The 20,213-nt window shown below is 40.9% G+C and overlaps 1 protein-coding gene across 1 annotated transcript; it reads right to left on the bottom strand.

The window, feature by feature from the left end:
* Positions 1-193: 193 nt before the first annotated feature.
* HSD17B12 (hydroxysteroid 17-beta dehydrogenase 12) lies at positions 194-17,767 on the bottom strand. Its single transcript, XM_031553544.1, has 5 exons — positions 17,647-17,767; positions 12,538-12,619; positions 8,272-8,337; positions 2,248-2,397; positions 194-2,047 (listed from the first exon to the last, which is right to left on the bottom strand). The coding sequence occupies exons 1-5, from the start codon at positions 17,679-17,681 to the stop codon at positions 1,943-1,945; spliced, it is 438 nt and encodes a 145-aa protein (XP_031409404.1). The 5' UTR covers positions 17,682-17,767; the 3' UTR covers positions 194-1,942.
* Positions 17,768-20,213: the final 2,446 nt, after the last annotated feature.

Genomic DNA, 20,213 nt, shown 5'->3' with positions numbered 1-20,213 from the left:
CCGCTCCTCCGCCGGGCCGGGAGCGGAGCCGCGTGGCCGAGCTCCTGTCCCCCTCTGGTGGCTGCAGCGGAGCCTGCAGGGCTGCGGCTCGGCCCGGCGAGGCCGGCCGGGGACGTAACTGAGTAGCTCCAGCTAAGGGCTCATAGCGCTGCTTCAGTGATGCGTTTGAAGAAGGAAACCGACACGCCAAAGATTCAGAGTGAGTGCCATTTTATTTGTTTGACCAAGTGAAAACCCACACAGATCGGTTAGTCCAATGCTTCCACGCCACCTCCAGGCTTACAGAACTGGTACCATCAGCCTCTCCATCGCTGCTTCAAAAAAGTAGTAACGAAGAGAACTATGGGACAGGATCTTCAGCTCAGATCTGATCAGCACCATTGCATCGGTATTCGGGTCTTTTTCACTGTATAGGAATGTCAGCCCCAAATCGCGTCTCAGTGCAACACTTCAAAACCAGAGCTTGGAACTGTTCCTCAGGGACCAAAATCAACCTGCAGCCACTCACCACGGAAAAAACTGGTACCACTTGCCCTTTAATTTGGCTTGGAAGTTCTGATGCATTTCACACTTACAGAAAGGAATGTTAACGACCACATCTTTAGAGATCAGGTAACAGACAACAGCAGTGCAGACCTTTCATGTACTCTGACTCATCTCAGAGTTGGATAACTTCTACAGAACAAATCAATTACATTGAAAACAGAAAAATTCCACGTTTAAAGAAGTTTACTGGTTCTCATTTGCAAATAAGTCAGGAATCACATACTGAATGGCGTCACCAAAAGATGGACTGATATACTGCAGAAAGAATGTACCCATCAGTGCTAAAGGAAAGTAACTCATTTCGAGCTCTGCATTTAAAGTGCCAGTAGTCTCTTACAGAGCAACCAGCAAGTAACACAGGACATTTAGCCACAGCGTGCTATCATCCCTATTACAGACAGCAGGCACTGAACTTTCAAAAACATTGCAAATCAAAGCTACATACAACTGAAGAGTAGACTTCATATTCAAGAAGCAAGAATTTAAATACTTATTGAAATGTTATTTTACATATATCTTTATAGATGAGCAATCACACTCATTTGGGTTTGTTGGGGTTTTTTTTGGCCCATTTCCCTCAAATTCATAATCAAAAGTCACACTGAGCCCTTGTAGTTCACATCAGTGACCGCTCAGGTTTTGGTGCAAGAATCCATTTCAAGACAGTACCAATCCATGAGCGGACTTCTGAAAACATCAGGTTAAGGACCATTTTGTAATCATCTTTCCCAAGTGGTGATCCTTTCTAAGTTACACAGACTGTGCAAACACAGAAGTGTGAAGTGGAGGTACTCTTGTTTTACAGAGAGATGACTTTGACATAGCCCCAGTCTGTTCCTCCCTGCCCATGGCATCCCAGTTCCTTTGACTGGGCCATGTGGCAGGGGAGCACTCGCTAGCGGGATGACAATGCTGAATTCTTGCAAGTATCCTAAACCCAAACTGGGAAAAGTTACACTCTGAATAGAACCAGGTCTCCTTTTCAAAGAAATATACTCCCTTCCCACACATCCCTACCTCTGAATATGTCAGAGAACTACTATTGTTCTGCCCGTCACCCACAGTCATAAGACACAGATATGATGGATGCTATATAACCAAGCTGTTCTTCAGCAGTGCAGCGTCTGATCAAATCCGTTTAAGTATTTCTTAAAGCACAGCGTAATTTTAGTCCAGAACGCTTCCCAACTCAATAAACCTATAAACAAATAAAGCCTATTTTGAAATCAGTATTAGAAGTCAAGAATTTGTCTGTATTCTCTAAACAATACCGTTTTGCTTATTAGAAAGCACACTTACAACTGCAGATGTTTAAAACATTAGGTCTACACGGTGCTGAGGTGCAGGCATGGAACCTGCAGGAGTTCCAGGCTTCCGAGATCTAGCTGCCTACTATTTACTTCTCCTTCAGCTTCTTCAAAAAACGAGCCCGTATTTGTTTGTTTGTTTTCATGACTAAACTCTTGGCAGCAGGTGTAGGTAGAATAGAGAAGATCCAGGCCTAGAAATCAAAGGAAAAAAGGCTCAGTTTTTACAGTCTGTACAAGGCTGAATCAAACCACCATTACCAGCACTTCTAAACTTTACAACATTATGATTAAAAGTTAAATAAGATTCATTTTTGTTCTTTACTATTCTGAACTGCTCTTCTATCAGGCAGATAGAACATATTAGATCCTTGTGCCTCCCAAGGTAACTTACCATGATGGCATGGGGCAGGCACCCGTTGGTCTGGGACTGCAGGCCTACCGTGCCTATGGCAGCTCGCACGAATGTTTCAGGACTGGGCTTACTGAAGGTTGGCTTGCGGATTTTGGACAGTTTTGTTGCCACGTAATACGGGAGAACACTCTGCAAGTAGGAAAGATCACAATAGGCACAGAACACTTTGAAAATTAACTTACAGATTCGGTAAGGAACCAAAACCATTAGCAATCAGGTAGCCTACATACTGAATTTAGAAACTAGCTTAAACTAATCTTCTTTTTAATTCTGATTACAACTTCTCAGTGTACAGTACAACATTTTCAATCAGCTATCCTGTGACACACTTCATAATGGGCCCACAAGCCATGCTTTTCGCATGCTAACTTTCAACTTCTCAACCTAAGCCTCTGAAGCAGTCAGAATGCCACAAACTAAAGCTGTTCAACCAGGTATTAATATCTCAGAGATCTGGCAATCTTACAAACATTGGAGCCTTGCCAGCACTTTGAGCAGGATACCTAAAGATATGCACAGTCCTGTAACTATACCAATGATTCAGTACCTGCATTTGCTACAGTTTGCCACAACAGTGAGCACCATGAGTTGCACACCTTTACAGCAGATATCTGAAAAGCATCTTCCCCCTTCTGCTACGCTAGTTAGTACATCTCAAAATAAGAACATCATCTCTAAACTCAGCATATTTGGGCAAGTTACACTCCAGAAACTTGTGTCAAAACATTTAGTCTTTAAAAGAACAATGACCACATGATCTCAGAAATGTCACCTTCCCCAGCTCTGAAGAGTGTAACATGAGTGAAAGGAACAACAAGTCTCAGTGGATCTAAAACCACAGCTGTATAGGAATTCGACCACACAAAGAAGAAGCAGTACTACGCTAGCAGCTTAAAGAATGTGCACCTCTCTCTACAAATGGGACTGAGAATACAGATGACATACTGAAAGATTCCATATTCAAACAGAGAGAAAAACTTGGATACCCGAATTTCAGAAGTGTAAGCAGTCACCACTGCTTTACTGGTGACTTCAAAGTCACCAAAAGCTTTGACAAGAAAGCTATTCAGTCTGTGTGGTGGTTTTGCCTATGCACATAGCTAAGCTCCATCACAGTGCTCCCTCACTTCATCTCCTTGAAGAAAGAAGAGGAGAACAAGGGCATCGAGGTTGAGGTAGGGACAAGATTGCTGACCAATTACTATTATGGGCAGAACAGATTCATCCTAGGGAGATATCCAATAATTTATTGCCTATTACTAACAGACTAGGGCAGTGAAATCTGCAAACTAAAGACACCTTCCTCCCACTCCTCCTCTTCTACTCCTCCATGGGCTGCACATGGAGATCTGCTCCACGTAGTGCTCATGGGCTGGGATGCAGCCTGCTCCACTGTGGGCCTCTCTTGGACTGCAGGGAACAGCTGCTCTGTGCCTGGAGCACCTCCTGCCCTCCTTCTGCACTGCCTTCAGTGCCTGAAGGACTGTTTCTCTCCATTTTCTCACTTTTCCTTCCCAACTGCAGTTTCTCAGCTTTTTTTTTTTTCCTTTCTTAAATCTGCTCTCCCAGAGGCACAACAAGCATTGCTCATGGCTCAGCTCTGGCCAGCAGCTCGTTCCTTTTGGAGCCAGATGGAGCTGGCTCTTAATTCACATGGGGCAGCTTCTGCGCTCTGCTCACAGCAGCCACCCTTGCAGCCCCCGCAGCTACCGAAACCTTGGTACATAAACCAATGGAGTCTGATACTGTAATAGCACAGGTGTCTAGTTTAAGTTTTGTCCACTTTTTGTTACATTTCTAAATTGAATCTATTATCTATCTATTAAAACTGACCAGCCCTCAGAACTGTATTCAATATCACATGGATACAACAAAAATGATTTCAGGTCCTGAGCAGAAGTTTCTTCTAATTATGCTACAAGGACATGAAGAAACAAGAAGTCAGAATAGCTTGTTTACACGGTTTTATTTCACTTTTAAAAAGAAAGATCTGAATTCCCATGTGTTTCCCCAGCAGTAGCTGACACTTCAATACAGCGAATATAGTTGAAGAAAGCAGGTAACAAAAGTTTTCACTGTTCCACTTCTGCTATGCACAGTAAACAAATTTAGATGGAAAATGATGATATTAACAGGAATTTAAAGAGTTGTTAGTAAAATAAAGGGTTAAAGAACCAAGCAATGTTTTCTGACACTCAAAGAAAGTTTCAGAAGTCTGCAGAAACTTTTCAGGCAGAAATATTTCCAAAAGATGATCAGGAGAAGTCCTTGCAGTCCTTCCCACTCCTGATTTTTGCTACAGTTCCATACCCCTCCCATACACATGTAAACAAACACAGAATTAACCCTTTCATGCAGTGAGCCTGACTGGAAGCACAAGTCTGAAATTAAAAGCACTACATTTCTGAAGGTCAAAGCAATGAACTTCAAACAGTCCAAAGTGAGAGCAGTTTTCCTAATGGCTCCAAGAAGATACCTCAGCTAATCTTCACAGGAATGCACTAGTAATATTCATTAGTGGTTCATAGTAGCTTAGGAATGAGAAGACAAGGACACAGACTGCAATAAAATTAGCATAATAATAATTGAAGCTGTGACAGCTATTGGTCATCAGGCTCGCCTAACCCAGAAAGGCAAAGCACTGCCTACATTTAGGGACATTCTATCTGGCATTCAGCGCTCTTAGCCAACAAGCAAGTTACTGCTTACCATCACCCATCAAGCTTTCTGAAGGAAAAGCATATTTGTTGATACAGAAAGCCAGATTTAATCTTCATTTATGTTAATAATATAGGGTACTGAAAATATTTTCATAGCTTTTTTATATCCAAACCTAGAAAGTAGTTCCTCCCCATACTGTGCATGTTCATACTGCGTTTAACACCTTTAGAATAGCATGTCCCACTGAGGTTTTTTTGGTTGTATTTTTTTTCCCCTTCATCTTTTCAGTATGCATAGATATTCTGTAATAAGCTGAGTCACAAATGAGCAGCTCCTTCTTCATTTTCCTCTTAAAGCAACAACACTACTTAGAAAAAATTCTGGGAGGATGATACTGCCTGGTTACCAACACAGATAGGCGTAGCACATCTCAAAGGTGCTTCCTTCTCCTCCAAGCACTCATCTCTAAATAGTCTCACACTGATGTAACTATCAGCACGTTTATGCTTGTGAAAACAGCAGAAGATAAAGATCAGAAATCCTAACTTAACAAGAGACTTTCCCAAATGAAACACAGTATCTGAATCAAACTCCTAGAGGCTGCTCTGGAAGGCTTTTCAAGGATGGACATACCTTCAACAGGAACCACTTGTGTTGCCAGAGCTCGTTTCAGCATGCCTGTAAGTAGCAGGTACCCTCAGCAGCAGCAAAAACCCACACATCTTATAGAAGGGTGGGAGGGGGAAATCACACCCAGCTTGATTGCCACAGAAGCTGTGTGCCAGTAAGTACATTTGAGCAGGAAAGAAATCCTATTAGGTGACTTACTGATCTTATTAAAGTAGAAAAGAGAATCAGTATGCTTTATTAGGAGAACGAGGTGTTTTCAAAACAAAGAGCTACCTGATGTTTGTACTTCAAAATATAAAAGACTCAACTGAATGTCCTGATCTGGGTTGAGGGCAACGAGTTCTAGAATTAGACAAGCTAGGACCTGCTATCATTTGATGAAGAAGTACCAAGAGGTGCTGCATCTTGTCGTAGATTTTAGATGACTGAGCAAGAGAGGATTAGCAAAAGGCATCTTCCCATCTCCAGAATCAAAGACAAATCCAATAAGAATCCCAGAAACACACTCTTTGCTAATATCTAAAATTGTTTAAGTACAAGTCTAGAAGACAGCTAAGAATGTCACCCATCCCACTTGAGCTCCACCTGTCTGACATGCTTATTTAAGAAAGTAATGATACACAGAGATACTCAGTAGCTCAGTTTCATCGATAAGCTTCCTTCTGTGCAGGCTATTGTTTAAAGATACTGCATGATGTTCATTTTTACCCATATGTAATGGCACCATGCATATTAGCAAGCAGGCAGCTACGCTTTCCAGGCTGCCTCGAACTCTATGATATTATTACATAAGCCCCACTCAGAGGACATTCCCCCCATGCAAGTGAGGCATTGTTCTTACAGACATTCCATGTGAGACCTCTCACAAAGAGGTCAGCACAGCAAACCAGCACTACCAGTTCCTTCATTCTGAGACACTCTGAGCACAGATTGAAAGAGGACCATATTGTGCACTGAAGAAACAACTGGAAGGACAGCTGTGTTATATGAAGATAAATCTACGATATGGAAATTGAATCCCTCAGGAGAGAGGGATAATATGTAATACATACAACCGAGTAAAAGTAAGAACACTAAAGAACTTGCACTAAAGTCAAATTGTTGCAGGGGGGTCTGGAGCTGAAGACAGGAAAGGCCTGAAAAGCCTTCTGAGTAAACAAGGTAATGAGTAGACAAGACAACATAAGCAGCTCTAGTTTAATCTGTTTCAAGACAGGAAAGCACACAAACCACTGTGTAAACTGAATGTGCATCTGATCAGAGTGTCAAGTTTTTATGCATCCACTGTTGATGAGAGAAAACCGATTTGGCTGAAGGAACATCCTAGGATGCTACTGCAGTGTCAAGCACTCTGAAAAGTTATGCTTTGAGAGCTCTACAGCAAGGTATAACTTGCTACCCGCACAATGCTAATGCCATCTTATTTGACCTCAAGAAGTTCTAGAACAACAGTGGTTAGAATGCTCTCAGGAACTACTTTTTTGCTAGCTTACTCTCACCCCTTTGCTAACTGGCCCCAAAATAAACAGCACCCTTTAAGGTGTTTAATATAGGTTTAAATAGGGCTGCCATCGAATGGTCAGAGACCGCATGGGAATAGCTCACCCAGTAACTTTCTTAACAGTCTAACACAATCCTCTCAGGAATTGGCACAGGACATTTCCTAATGATGAGTTCTTTTCAATAAATACAGTCGAAAGGAAAAAAAAAATCCAGTAAGTCAAACAGTAATATAGCCTTGAGTTTTAAAACCTTATGTTTTAATACCAACAAGAAGAGCCGCACTCCCACGCTTAATGACTGCAGAAATTAGACAAGCATCTTTGTTCCTTACTCCTCACAGTGCCCCTGGAGTCGGGTGGCTTTGAAAATCACTGCACAGAATAGGAGGGAAGCAAAGACAAAGGAATGGACGTGGGCTAATACTGTTCATATGATCCCTAACTGAATATTAAAAGATTCACAATTGTCTCTGCAGTACAGGTAAGATCTTACACCACTTTCATCAAGGCCGATCATTGCTCTTGAGAGCAACAGATGTAATTAGTAATGAAGAACTCAGCAGCTGTGATCCATAACCAAGCCTGGAAACTTCAGCTGCGCTTGAGAAGCAAACACTAATATTAATGCAAAATCCCTATAGAGCCGAGAAACTGGCTTGGTTTGCTCTTACATATCTACAAAGGAAAAAAAAACCTAAAAAAACCATGGAATGTGAACAAGTGGGACAAAACAAAACTCACTAGAAACATGGAAATCAAGTTCTGGAAAAAATCTACATCAGCCTATTACACACGAGGAGTCTAAGGTTTTTGTTCTTGTTACCATGCTTCTACTAGTTGGTTCACTGACATTGTAGGGAAGGGACTGCCACTATTTTAGTTTTTTCAGTAGTTGCTTATTCAATATCTGTATGAAAGCAGTTCAAAAGTAGATTCCAGAAAATTAAGCTGTACGGGTATATTTTAAAGAGTAGCACACAATCTTCTGGAACACATTATACTTAAAAGTGTGATTACCAACTTTAGGTAAGATATATATATTTGTTATTTCAAGATGCATTGTTTCAGGTAACTTAAGATAATAGGATCAAAGGAAATCCTCATCCCTAATCTGTGTCATGTTCATGAATAAAAGAATATGCTGATTTCCTTTTGTTACCAAGACACCAATGTTGCTGTGGTAACCACGCTTACATGAGAAGCTACTCACCTGCACAATGATGCCCTTGCTCTTGTATTCTGCATGGAGGCCTCGAGAGAAGTAATCCACAAAAGCCTACAGAGAAAAGAGAAATATGCAGTATGCTATGCATTAAAATGGAAGCTATCGTTTGGAGCTTTATGTAAGCATATTTGATTTACTATTTATAACTTCTGTTTTCAAAGTGAAAAACCTCAGGCTTTCAAAGAAACTTTGCAGATTACAGCAATGTCATCTCAATAGAAACCTCACGCTTACGAAGCATTTTTACAGAAATGAGACTATCTAAACAAATAAAACCCTTTTTAATTTACAAGGAAGATGAACTAGATTTGTTACATAAAGTCCAGTTAAAAAAGGAAAATAATACCGAGTTCACATTATTCACTGTACGTGTCATCTCCTTAGACTTCTTTTAAAAAGAGCAATTTGAATTTCTCCTATGCATGGTTTTTAAAACGTGTTTAAATACCTTTTGCCTTTTAATATTTAAGAATATTAAGAACATTCTATGATGGTATTTTTTCCAAGTCTCAAAGTCCGCTACCATAAACTGTCTTCCAAACTCCTGGAAGTTTTTAGAATTTTCAAGACCAAATATTTAAAGAAGGAAGCAAAAGGGCTAAAAGGCAGATATGTGAACCTGCTGTCACATCTGATACACCACCACCATAACTGGAGGCCCACTTGCTGTCTTCTCCCTTACCACTTACTCCAAAGATGCACACCTCACACCTCGATACAAAAGTACTGACCTAATAATCCAAGGCTACTCAGCAGTTCAAACCAGCACAGATTCCCTCCTCCTTTCTTCTAAACCATCTTCTCTCCCCAAATCAAACGAAACAAAATATTATGTTCTTCTATCCTTTCTTGTTCTAGAAAAATGATATGGCTCAGTAGGATAAACAGTGCCCTCGGCTGAAGGAACTAAACTATTACACCCGTAACTGAAGCAAAAATAAATACAAAATAAACCTGTTCAAGTATTTAAGAACCACAGAGAATCACAGAATCATTAAGGGTGGAAAAGACTACTTGGAAGAACAAATAGCTCTAGAGAAAAAAAGGCTATTAAAAATAGCAGCTTTTGCTTCAGACCAGTGCCAGAACAAGCAGCAAAGCTCTAATACTGCACCTACTTTACAATCTTCTTTTGCTGGCCATGTCATTAGTGGATTAGCACAAGTTCTACCTGAAACCAGTGCTTAAAGTTTGCAGTGTCCAGTGTTTTCCCTATTAAGACCTTCCTACTGTAGTCAGCCAATGCACAAAGCAAAGAAACACTCCCACGCTGCTGGACTATTTCTATACTTTTCTAAGCACACCTAAGATCTGAAAGAAAAATAGATTTTGCTGCGTAGCCGATACGTCTTTTTATTCTTCATCTTCAAGTTACATGTACCAGCTAGAAGTAGGCTCATTAAATCAAATAAGCTTATCTTCTGCACAACTATTCTTTTTCTCTTTTCCCCACCAGTGTAAGTTCTTAATGAAAGACAGTACTCAGCATCAAGTCTCTGAAAATCACACATAACAGCAAGGATTACAGTGAGCTAGCAATGCTACTGCAACAATATGAGGAACTTGTATGTTTGCACAAATGGTTTGGTGCAGGCTCTGAATGCTATTGTCAGATGTACGTGTGATAATCGCACAGCAGAGTATATCAGTAACCTATTAAGAATAAACAAACAAACTATATTCTGTTAATCACAAAGTGCTTTGATAATTCAAAGATCTAGCTACTTCCACGACAGTCCTGAAATCAGTTTCTGCTTCAAATATGGAGAGACCATATAAAGAGAGTCATCTCTACAGCGCGAGCTTTGCAATAAAGAAAAGTTTGTTTTACATGAGAAGGAACAAGCAACTTCCAGTTTCCAAATAAACACTGGATTTTTTCCTTCTTCAAGAATTCATTTCAAGACAAGTTGGGTTTGTTTTTTTTGTGTTTTACCTCCAGATGTTCAAAAGTGCTCCAATAGCCTATGGCTTTAAGAAGTCCTAAGAATGATCTCCAAATAAGAATCCTCTGAATAAGCAGATAAACGCAGCACATAAGAACCAATTTCCTCTCCTTGGATATCTAGTAACAAATTCAAATACTTGAGAAATAGTGGGAAAAGAAAAAAACACCTTTCACTTTGCACTGGTATTAATGCAGGTAGATAGGGAAGCCTGTCAAAAAACAGGAATATGATTCCTTTTAAAGCATCTAATACGGAATTCTCCACGTGAAGGTTAAAGACTTGGACTGCTTATGTTCCTGACGATTAGCCAAAGCCATTGACTTAGACCCAGAGGATACTATACTTTAAAACCCCTCTATATAGATGAGGAAAAAACCCTAGAAATTGCAGATACAGTCTTTCTATAGCTACATTAGTGGAGTCACTTTCATGCTTACTAATCTTTCTATGGTAGAAGATGAGCAGTGCTGAGAATAGGCAGATTACTTAGCCTGTAATTGAGTTTCTTAGGAGAAAGGGAGGAATATTTGAGATTCTAATTGAAAAAAAGACTAGGCAAAGCAGCCTAAGGTATATTATCTCTAAAATCAGAAGCTCACATCATTTGATAAAGCTGAAGGCAATGCCACAACAGAAGTGACCTTTCACATTAAATCAGAACTGTGCTGTCAGAAAATAGCTATTTCAAGAGCAAATTTTATCAGCTATAGCTAATTCAAGCTTTCACAATTTCTGAACTTAAATATCCCTTACTCGCACTAATATTTCTTCAGTGTAAATAAAACAGCATGCTAACTTTTTCTCTTGATATATGAAAATTTAGCTGAGAGTTTAAAGGAAACACAGGTCTGTTGTGACATGAATACCACTGACTGAAAGCACCTATGTTCCATCAAGGTTCTGGTTAAACTCTGAAATTCTTTAAGTATTGAAGGCAATTGTCAGTTGTATCTAAATAAAACTACAGTGCTATACTGTTTGAATATCACGTCATATATACCTCTTGCACTTAGTTTTGTTATGTATACTGTGAACCCATGTTTTGCCTTTGGGTGTTAAGAGGAGATCTTTTAGTTGAGCATTTCAGAAGCTCATACAAATACCTTGGGAATAAAACTAACCCTGGCTTCAGAAAGACAAAACTGTTCCAGATGACACAATGAGAAAGCGGAGCAATAAATTTAACATGAAATGTAGATTTAGAGTAATAATATACTGTATGTCTTGAGAGCATTTATTTGATATCATCTTCTTCAGCATTCTCATTTGGAAGTTGAGCAGATACGTGCTGAAAAGACAAACTGCTGGATAGATAGAAAATTGTCTGGACCACCTGGCTCAAAGGGCTGTGATTAATGGCTTGACATCTGGCTGGTAACAAGCACAGAACCTCACAGATCAATACCAAGGCCTATATTCTTCAATATCTGCCATCAGCAACCTAGATGATGGCACATACTACATTCTCAGCACATTTGCAGATGACAAAATTAGATGGAGTGGCTGACACGACAGAGCTTCAGTCCAGAGGGACCCCGTTCAACTTGATGATTGTTAAACTTCATGAGATTTCTTGACAGGCACAGAGCGAAGTGCAAAGTTCTGCATACCAAGTAGGATAGTCCCATGTCTTGTTGGCTAAGTATCACTGCTGTTGCAAAGAACCTGGAATTTATGGTAGCTGCTAGGGAGAAGGTAAGCCAATAATCCACCCACTGCAAGACAAACAAACTACATACTAGGCTACATTAGCAGGACATATGGCCAGCAGCTCAAGAGAAGATAATTATTTGGTACTGGCAACGCACTAGAACTCTATTTTTTCCTCTTAACTGAAGCACTAAACTTAAGGCAAATAATAAAAACCAAAGAAAAATCTTTGCTTCCTGCAAGCACGAGAAGAATCCTACTTAAATATATATCATACATCCTTACCATATGTATTTGTCTTCTATAAGACTAGATAAAGAGACTTGCTTCAACATCTCAAAATAAGAAGTTGTATTAAACTTTGTCAGCATCTTTCCTCAACCTCACATTAAGAGCACTTGGTACAGTAACACCCTTTGTTGTGTATGATGCAGATAAAATCGTCATGTGATGTAATATATAGAATAGTAGTTTCCACACCAGCAAGCCTTTGCATTCATTTTTATACTGACCTTCCAGTTTCCACTATTTGCAAATTTTAAGTTAGAACTTTTAGTTCATGAAAGCACCACTAGATGGACACCAAAACATTTATTTCTGTAGTGTTGGCTCACGTTTGACACTTTATTTCAGTGTACAAAAGAATATTTACCTTGGTTGCAGAATAAAGAGTGAGCAGTGGAGTTGGATACATCCCAGCAGCTGATGAGATGTTCAAGATTACCCCTTTTGATCTGAAAGTGAAGACAAATTCCAATGAAATAAGCAGCAACAATAAAAAAAAAAAAACCCTTTCATGTTTCATAAAATTACTGCAAGCCCTAAGAAAATCTTTAGGATGCAATTGAGATAATTAAGATGTGTTTAAAAACTTCAATCAAATTCTAAACTGAAATTTACTAATATGCCTTCAAGCACAATGTAAATATTCAAGTAGCTGGTATAAATCAGGAATAACTCCAAGGTCAATACAGCAAGAGAATCCAGCTCCAGTATATGTTTATTGAACTCAACTATGCAAAAATCAATCAAGAGAATTTGGCATGAATTCAGAAGGCAACTTTTAAACCTTGGGTTAAGCTGGCAGAAATGACAAGTTTGTTACGTGGATTACACTTTGATAACTCCTTTTGTCATAAGTCTACATATTTTCCAAGTGTTACCTTCATGATGGATCTTTAAGATAGCAAGCATTTGAATCTACTACTTAAATACAGCAGTATTTTAATACAGAGTAGAAGATAAGCAGTGGATGACTACAGAAGAGTTAAGTTAGAGGTGTGTTACAGTAATATTTCAGGTATTCCACTATAATAGTTACCTAAGAGTACCTGAAACTAGCTACCACCAGCTCTGTCAAGCACTTCTAAAGCATTTGACACTAGGGCAGACACTAGGACTCCTGGATTTCCCAGTCCACTATTTTGAGTATGTCCATTTCTATGACTAGTTCTACGTACAAAAGCAGACCTGTTACTCAGTGTCATGTAGAAATCAGAATTAATTAAAAAATTTAGGGCAAGTAAGGTATTAGAGGGCGATAGCAGACTGTCCAATACAGGGAAAGCTGCCTCTGCTTCTTCCTACCCTACAGCAGACCTCAGCCAGTTTGCCTGAACACACCATAAGGTTTTCTGTGTGCCGTGCAGAGAAAGAACACGCACACAGGTCATCACACAGCTCAGCTGCTGTAGATTCACAAGTTTCTTATCACATTTGTTCACCTACGCATAGCCTATGCCACTGCTGCCACAATGAATTAAGAAACCATCTTAAAAACAACTGAGCTTAAGCAACAATTAAAAAAAAAATTTTTTTTTTATTCTTTGTGACAACAGATTCATGGCCTCTGCCATGATATAAGTGGGAATTAATTCTAGAAATGAGAGTTGACATGACAGAAAACAAACATTTCATAATCACTGAGGTCTTCAAACACTTTTGCTGATGTTCTTGAGTTCCAGAGTTACCTGCAAGGTTCTGCTGGTCAAACAAAGTAGTAACGTGGATCCAAATATATGGTATGAAGAAAATAAGGCTACAAACTCATCATGAATTTTCACAACAGCAGAAGGCTACCAGTGGATGCTAGAGGTTTTTCATATCGAGACAGGTGGTGCTTGTGATATTTATCCACGAGCTCAGATAGGGATTAGCAGTGAAATGAGTATTCGTGCAGTTTTTAAGAGATTATCATATTGGAGAATACCACAAGGAACTTTTTATAGAGCTCAGAAGGCTATGTGAGCAGACTACGGAATGGCTGTTGAAAAATCAATATTAACAAAACCAACTGCACATGCTAAAGAAAATAATGTGAATTAATCACATTTGCAGTATTCTACATCAACTCTCCATTCCCTTGAAGAATTCGACTAAAGTCACCAAGGAATTGGTTGTGTAACTGTCACCAAAAGCAGCCCAAGGGGAGACGGGCAGGGAATGGCAGGGACATGTCCATCGCATCCAAGTCCTACCAAGACTGCAGAATTCTTCTCTGCCCCTCCCAACACAGGAGGGAACCTGATGGTTTGAGAAGGGAGAAAAGGAGGAAAAAACCCCTGGTAGGTGAGCAAGGTGAAAGGGTTCAATTTAGATATTTAAGAGACTATTAAGAAGAGCCCACGACAAGAGTATAAAGACTAATGAATAACAAAGATCAAGATCTCGATTTATCCTCCCATAATGCAAATAGGAAGATGACATGAACTGAAAGACTGTGAAATCTAGACGCGATGAAGGCAGTGCTCTCCCCACACTCATGCTGGAGGAGTCGCCACCACAACACGTAACAGAGGATGAAGCTTGACAGGACTCGATGAGGGTTAAGCATTTCTAGGATCAACAAGACTCCCCTGTAAAACCAAGAAGCGTGCACAGAGGGGTGCACGGGCACCCAGGGAAACACTTCCAATCGCTTCCAACCCAGCGCAGCAGCAGCAGCGCTGTAGAGAGGACCCCGAGGGCAGCAGGCCGCACCCAGCCCACCCTGCTCACTGCAGCCCGCGGCTGCAGTTATATTTAGCCGTCCCGTTGCCGCGGCAACCAGCGCCCGCTCCAGCTGCACGCCATGGAAGGAGCGCTTCCTCCCTAATGTCATTAGACACTTGCTACTTCCCCAGCAGTAAACACCAGAGTTGGGTGTTTGTCTAGAAACAGTCAGCCAAGTTCGCTGCTGTGCGCCCAAAGACGTTGAGGCTGGATGTTCGGTTCTGCAAAGTCTCTCACCTAGACGGCTGCCTGAACATTGACAGAGGAACTGCTCATTTAAGTGGACAGGAAGATGCAGATTATGAATGGTCACTGTGAGAGTTCAGAGCACAGGAGAGGAGCCACAGAAGTGTCTAAATGCCATTACCAAAAATGGCAGTCATCTGATGCTATGGTACTCATCAAAAATAAGAAGTAAGGGACATACCAAGACGTTGCTGAGTTTTCTGCTAACAGACCTGGATGTAAAGCACATCCGCTCAGCTCTGCATTTACCGAGGAACGCCATCAAGCCAATCCCTAGGTACCCCCAGTCAAAGCATGCAGTGTAGGTGCAAGATGCAGTGGTGCACTGCGTGACCCTAAGTGCTCAGCACACTGCCCTTGAGGCAAAAAGTTACTGTTAGAGCTCCAAAGTTCCAAAAGCTTGTATTGACAGTACCTTAAATCCCTACAAGGCAGGATGGCTTTGGTCACGTTGCCATCTTCAGAAGGACAATGTTTTCACAAAATCCACATGCCATTGCCTACATGTAGAGGACCTGGACAAGGCATAACATTTGACTTCTGAACCTTAACTACCATCATTACAGTGCAATCTTCAGTCCAGGCTCCATCTTCCTCAGGAAATATCAATAACCAGCTCTCCTAGATTCTGGAATTCTCTTTTCTAAATCAAGTTTCCTTGCATGAAATAAACCTTCTCTTCTGCTTCCACTCTCATCTCCAAACTGTCTCCTCAACTAATGAGCCTAAGCTTGCCATCAATCTGATGTGCTAGATGGCCACTCTCAGAGTGGCCACTAGCCATGACAGTTTGTACCCAAGAAGAAACTTCATGTTAGATGCAAAATACTTGCTCTTCAGCTGTGTAACACTAGCATAACTGAACCCTGATCTGCAGTGAAGATTTCCAGATTGTGGGAGGATACAAGAAAAAAAACTTTCCCCCCCCTCTTAATTAGTCATATTTTGAGGTTTGCCCCAAATATATGCTCCTACTGTATTATTCACTACAGTATCCGCATTGGAGGTAATACCACAGTGAGTATCATGCACAGTCCTACGCAGCCTTCCTCAATATCATCATAGAATCCTTAAGAGTTGAAAGGATCTTTAAAAGTCATCTAGTGCAACTCCCCTGCAACGAACAGGGGAGCACAGCTAGATCAGGCTGCCCAGGACCCTGTCCAGCCTCGCCTTGAAAGTCTCCAGGGATGAGGCATCAACCACATTTCTGGGCAACCTGTTGCAGTGCCCCACCACCCTCACTGTAAAAGACCTTTTCCTTACATCCAACCTAATTCTACTCTCTTGAAGTCTGAAGCCATTTTCCTTTGTTCTATCACCACAGACACTGCTGAAGAGTCTGTCTCCTTCTTTCCTGTAGCTCCCCTTTAGAAACTGAAAGGCCACTATCAGGTCACCTCAGAGCCTTCTCTTCTCCAGGCTGAACAGCCCCAGCTCTCTCCTGATCTGGTAGGAGTGGAGTTCCATCCCCTGGATCATTTTTGTGGTCCTCCTCTGGACATCCTCCAACAAGTCTATGTCGTCCTGTACTGAGGACTCCATATCTGGATGCAGTACTCCAGGTGAGGCCTCACCGTGCAGAGTGGGAAGATCACCTCCCTCGAGCTATTGATCATGCTTCTTGTGGTGCAGCCCAGGATATGGTTGGCTTTCTGGGCTCCAAGGGCACATTGCTGGCTCATGTCCAGCTTCCTATCTACCAGTACCCCCAGGTCTTTTTAGGCAGGGCTGTATTCAATCCTTTCATCTCCCAGCTTGTATTTGTAGTAAGGGTTGCAAGAGCTTGCATTTGGATTTGTTGAACCTCATGAGGTTTACCTGGGCCCCACCGCTCCAGCCTTTTTTTTTTTTTTGTGAGTGCAGCTCAACTCTAACCTAAAGCAATCCACAGTGAGCCAGGGTTCGTGCTGCAGCAGACAGCAAACATCCCGCAGCAGTCAACACCAGCTAGAGAACAGCCTGGAGGGACCACACCAAACCTAGGTGCCTTTAGTTTCACCCGGGAGCTGCCTAGGAAGTCAGTACACGTCTCCCAGCAGTGACAGTGGTGTGCATTAACTCCTTTTTTAAAGAGCTGGTCTCCAATTCTACTTCACCAAATGATCACAGACTTTCCTCAATATACCTCGTACTGTATAATGAGAACATGCTCTTTGCATCCATTTTACTTACAATGACTTAGAGAAATAGCCTTAAGAAGGTTATTCCCAGGAACTGTAACCACCCCCTCAGAATAGCAGGTTGTTGAGTTAGTGCTGATGAGTCAGACGGGCTTTTTAATTCTGTTCTAAAAGGAATCACCACAACAGTGGAGAAGGGAGAGGAAAAATAAAAAGGGAATCGAGTGGAAAAGGCTTCCACCGTCTGATGATTCATGCACCATCAGCGTGACTCACCCAGCATTACTCTGCCATTAAAACATGGAGACCAGGCTGATTAGTCACAGTAATGAATTTTTCAAGAAAGGATTCTCCCCTATAAATAATGATGACTTTGTCTGGATAGTGGTAGTGTGACTCACCTTTCCAGCATGCCGGGCAGCACCAATCGTGTCATCTGCAAAAAGAAAACATTCGTGATGGCTGAGAATGCAGGCACCACACAGTCAGCGACAGGGAAGCCTCCCTTCCTCCCAGAAGCAGCTGCCACCCCCTCCACCCCAGCCACAGCTCGGGGAAGCAGAGACCATACTTTGCGTAGGCAGTTTATTTTTATTCTACCTGGATAACTTGGCTCTGTCAAGCAGTGTGTGTACTGAAACTGGTGAACCGAGCCAGCTAGCAGCATAAGTACAATAAGTGCAATAAGAATAAATAAAAATGCCTCCACCACCCTGTAGCATCCATGGCTTCTAAAGAAGATGGAAACACCAGAGTACTATGATATGTGTATGATCTTTTTCTCCCCAGAAAAGACATCTATATTTCTTATGATTGACTAAATTTACCATCGATGCCAATGCATTTTAGCAAGTCAAAACTGCTGATTTTAAATTAAAAACAAACAAACAAACAACAACAATAAATTGTGGAGCAGCAAGAACACTGGACAAAAGCACTAGAGTATTCTAGCTCTGGTAACCATGTCAATACAACTCACTGCTCCAACATATCTCCTTTATTTTAGAATAAAGTACATAAAGCTTACCAGCATTAACATAGTAAGAATCACTGCTGTTAAGAAGGCAGGCAAAAGAAGTTTAGTTTGCTTCTGACCAAGGGCTGCTTTTGTGTAAAAGCATTACTATAAGAAGAACAGAAAACGAGCTTCTATGGCGCAGCTTTGGTACCAAGTTCTCAATAGCCCTAGTTTTTCAGCAGCTTGCTATAAATATTATGTTGCATACAGAAAGCATTTAAGACCCTACACCTTACTTTGCTGATTACACAGGTGTCTGCACTAAGAAAATTTGCCCTGTGCTGAGGAAAACTTCCCCACTGCTCTGCAGACTCTGCCTTCACCATGGCTGTGAGCAATCCATCTGTAAGCCAGTTGAAAGACTCTTCACAGCTGTAATCCTAAAACAAGCTTCCCAAGCGCAGATCAAGCAGCTCTGGCAAAGGAAACATAGCACTGACCCAAACTTACATGAATTTTGAATTTGCAAGAAAAACTAGTCCTTCTAATACTTTTACCATTCTTAACTATGAAATGATCCAAAATTGCTGCCTATAAAAAATAATATTGTCAAAATTCATTTTCTGCCAAATACTACCCTGCTCCCAGCCAACCCTTTTTGTAAGCAGCATGACTGACACCAAAGACAGATCAGAAATACAAATTATCACTTCTCACATCTTTAAACAAAAATACTTTCCAAACAAAACAAAATGCTTGATGACACCAAAATATAGCAGTATTCCCACTAATATTAAATTACCTCAACAGATTAAAACATGAAGCTAAAACAGCATATAGAGGAGAACAAAACATCTGTAAGCACTTTAATTAAAAGAAAAAATCTGACTTACTGTTAGTATTAGTGTTGCATGAACACTTACATAGGGTGGGATTTGGTTTTGGTTTTGATTTTATTTTTTAATCGTGAACTATCAGACTATCAGATACACTGCATGAAAGCTATGACAGGGCACTGCACCAGCAGGCGTTGAGCAGACCTTACAGTCATAGCGCGGGCTGTTGGCACACACAACCTCCAGCATTGCTGCAGAAGTCAAACTAAGTTTTTCCTGAGGTGGTAAACATCACCGAGCTAACCAGGTTCAATGCGACTTCAAAACTAACTCTAGCTATGCAGGAGCTTTCTCACACACCAGTACTACAAAAGAAATGTGGAAATACCCATTTTAATATTAAAAGATAATGAATGATTCTGGCTGATTTTAAAACTGGCTGAAGAATGGCAGATCTTTATTCTGGTACAAGCTTTATGATCTCTACCACGGATCTCTTGGCAAAAAGTGGCATACTGCATCTTGCCCATCAGGGTAAGATAATGCTGCATACAATTCTCACAGATTGACACGGGGGACATGGATTGTAATTGCCTCCCCTTAGGCAACCCAAAAATGGTTTGAAAAATTAGTACAGCAGCTCCACTGTAACACAGAGGGAACTAAATTTGAAACTTTTGTGATAAGTCCCCACTCATGCATTTAGAGTCTCAGTCCCGACTGCAAGTCACCAAACAGCTCTAACTTAGCGTATTACAAAATGTCAGGTCACTACTGATATCCCAGTGAGAGAGTACACACAGAAAAGCTACAATGATTAATGTTTGATTGATACAAATTAAGAAACGATGAAGCCAATGACAGCTGAGACATTACAGTTGGTACACGACACAAGTGGAAATCACAAACGCTCTCCTCTGCAGCTTTGGACACCATCTGTGTCCAAAGTTCAGCTGGATGGGCAAGCAAATCCCCACCCTCGGAAAACATGAATGGTAAAACCAGATTTTATATTCAACATTACCTCCATTTGTCTCCATTAAAATGAGTATTTTGAGAGAACTTCAAAAATCTGCTGAAAAAAAGCAAAACTGTTTTTCCTGTCTGTATTTACATCTTGCAACATGTCAAAAGAGATACATGAATATTCAGTATCTTTGTGCAAAAAAAATTT

This window comes from Meleagris gallopavo, chromosome 5 (assembly GCF_000146605.3).
Source record: "Meleagris gallopavo isolate NT-WF06-2002-E0010 breed Aviagen turkey brand Nicholas breeding stock chromosome 5, Turkey_5.1, whole genome shotgun sequence".
Lineage (NCBI taxonomy): Eukaryota > Metazoa > Chordata > Aves > Galliformes > Phasianidae > Meleagris > Meleagris gallopavo.
The sequence above is the reverse complement of the archived record's forward strand: the minus strand, read 5'-3'. Positions and strand labels throughout refer to the sequence as shown.